Here is a 2,787-nt window from a genome sequence, read left to right as displayed (position 1 = left end):
AAACAGCAAGCCTGGTGTCACTCACTCCAGGCACTGTGGCTGTGCCACATCACTACGGTTAAATAACAACACCATTTACAAAAAGGCTACTTGTTATCCTTGATAATTGCACAGGAACTGCACATGTGACAAATGATGGAAGTGAAAATTAAAATAATTTGTATTATTGTTTTGTTTAATAAAAAAATGATTTTTAATAATTAAAAAAAAGAAACATACAATTATGCAGTTTAAATGAGAAGTTGTAAATTGCTCGATTATTAAATAAATATAAATTAAATTAATTTTATATATATATGTGTGTGTGTGTGTGTGTGTGTGTGTGTGTGTGTGTTAGTCAAACCTCTTTTTTAGGGAATACTGTATGAATCTGAAAGGTTTTTATAAAAGTGGCTTGCGTGTGCAAGGAGCATGTAGGTCCCCTGTCAAGCCATAATGTTCTGCTCTGTTTATTTTATATCATATTTCCTCATTCTAGAAGGTATATAATCTGCTTGATCTAACCTCCTTCATACCAAGATCTGCACAAACACCTGTTCAGAAAAAAAACTCCTCCTAGAGATTCTGTACCAGCAGATACAAACCTTGAAGAACAGGATGGAGCTTTGTAATGAATGTTAATTCAGTTGAACTCCAAACAAACAGATGATAATGCGAGGATGACCAAGGTTAGGGGTGGGAATAGGAAAACATACACTCATTGTATCACAGTGCAAACAGATACCCAGCACTGCTCAGGAAAGGACATTTCTCAACAATAACAAAAATCACAAACATTGTAGCGATCATAAATAATGAGTCATATGACTCCCAAACCTCTAAAAAAAATTTTTTTCTATTTTGCAGATGGATGTTTTTGGACAGACGAAAGAAGATTAGACATTTTGCGCCCTTCAGAGATGGAAGTGACTGTTTCATACTGCTAAAAAAACCTTGACCCCACCTGAAACCACTCCAAGGTGAACGTTTAATGAGGATTAATGGCATGTTCTCTTGTGGACACATCTTTGACCTCTGAGCTCTCCGAGAGGTTAAAACACTAGCCATGAAATGTGGCAGAGACATGTGACACGTCAGGCCCACCATGCTAGACCGTAGTGGGCTACAGTGTTACAGTCACGATACGATACAATACTTTCTAGTCTTATTTTTAAACATGGCTTGAGTTGAGATCATAGAAGCCTCAGCCAATTTAGATGATTATATAAGTCTCTGAGGAAGCGAAGAGACCATGTGTAACATCTCAACCTCGTGCAATGTTGACTCGAACATAGACCAGTTCTTCCAGCCGGCGCTGTATATTTTCGTCATCGTCCTTGGCTTCCCCACTAACTGCATGGCCCTGTGGGCCGCGTACATGCAGGTCAGACAGAAGAATGAGTTGGGGGTCTACTTGATGAACCTCTCGGTGGCTGACCTCTTGTATATAGCCACTTTGCCGCTTTGGATTGATTATTTCCTCCACCATGACAACTGGATCCACGGTCAAGTGTCCTGCAAGATGTTTGGTTTCATCTTCTACACCAACATCTACGTCAGCATCGCCTTCCTCTGCTGCATATCTGTGGATCGTTACTTGGCAGTGGCTCATCCCCTGAAATTCGCTAAAGTCCGCAGGGTCAAAACAGCCTTGCTGGTCTGTGCCGTTGTGTGGGTAACTGAAATAGTGGCCAACTCTGCACCTCTCTTCCACGATGAGCTTTTCAAGGACCGCTTTAACCACACCTTCTGCTTCGAGAAGTATCCCATGCAGGATTGGGTGGCCGGGATGAACCTTTACCGCACTTTCCTCGGCTTCTTGGTGCCTTGGGGTGTGATGTTAGCTGCTTACAGAGGCATCCTGAGAGCCGTGCGCAGTAACGTCTCGACCGAGCACCAAGAGAAAGCCAAAATCAAGAGGCTGGCCCTCAGTTTGATCCTCATCGTCCTCCTCTGCTTTGCTCCCTACCACGTCCTCCTGCTGTGGCGCAGCGTGCTTTTCCTCAGCAACCCCTGCGATTGTGGTGGCGAGGAGAACTTGTTTGGTGCTTATCATGTGACTCTAGCGCTCACTAGCCTCAACTGCGTGGCAGACCCCATCCTCTATTGCTTTGTCAATGAAGGGGCCCGTCATGATGTGGGCCGGGGCCTGGCCACTCTCTTCGGTCTCTTCCAGCGGGGCCAAAGCCCAGAGGCGCTCATGGGGGCATCCATCACCGTGGAGACGCCCCTGGCTATGAAGAAGCCCGATTTCTACAGTGAGGTCAAAACAAATGCCTATAAAACTGACATTGAAGTGCTCAAAGATGAGTGCCTTCAAATGACCATTCTCAGTGTTAAAAAGTGAAGTTAAATGGTGTAACCTACAGCGGTCACCTAAAGTGTGTGGACACTTGTGTGCGCACTTAAAACTGAATTTTTATTGAAATTAGCAAAATATTAAACCAAGTGGCATCCGCAAAAGCTGCTGGATCTTTTATTAAAAATAATTTCAGTTTTTGTGAGCCATTTTGTCAGTGACTTTTAAAGCCCAAAGTATACTTAAGTTTTGACGCGAATGCCTAGCTACTTGTGTTTGATAGCATGCTCAAACACTGGCCCTCAACACATGCGCACTATGAAGTTTTGTCCTTTTCCAGTGTCTACGCTATTTCTCTCCAGAAGTTATGGCTGATAAAATTGTCTTTGTACTTGTTTAAACTAGAGTTGCGTGTATCTCTTAACCCCCTCACACAAGTGCCGGTCAACAAAAGCATCTTTTGTTGTTGCTGTCTCCAGTTAGTTTGTTTTTCTGTTTTGACTGTGAAA

At 43.1% G+C, this 2,787-nt stretch overlaps 1 protein-coding gene across 1 annotated transcript; it reads left to right on the top strand.

Moving 5' to 3' along the window:
* Positions 1–1,069: 1,069 nt before the first annotated feature.
* gpr4 (G protein-coupled receptor 4) lies at positions 1,070–2,787 on the top strand. Its single transcript, XM_016278276.1, has one exon. It carries the CDS (start codon positions 1,232–1,234, stop codon positions 2,324–2,326), a length of 1,095 nt encoding a protein of 364 aa, XP_016133762.1. The 5' UTR covers positions 1,070–1,231; the 3' UTR covers positions 2,327–2,787.

This window comes from Sinocyclocheilus grahami, unplaced genomic scaffold (genome assembly GCF_001515645.1).
Source record: "Sinocyclocheilus grahami isolate Dianchi unplaced genomic scaffold, SAMN03320097.WGS_v1.1 scaffold119.1, whole genome shotgun sequence".
NCBI lineage: Eukaryota > Metazoa > Chordata > Actinopteri > Cypriniformes > Cyprinidae > Sinocyclocheilus > Sinocyclocheilus grahami.
The sequence above is the reverse complement of the archived record's forward strand: the minus strand, read 5'-3'. Positions and strand labels throughout refer to the sequence as shown.

Bases quoted from the DNA above. Each gene is read 5' to 3' on its own strand.
- gpr4 (XM_016278276.1), top strand. From the start codon at position 1,232: ATGTGTAACATCTCAACCTCGTGCAATGTTGACTCGAACATAGACCAG.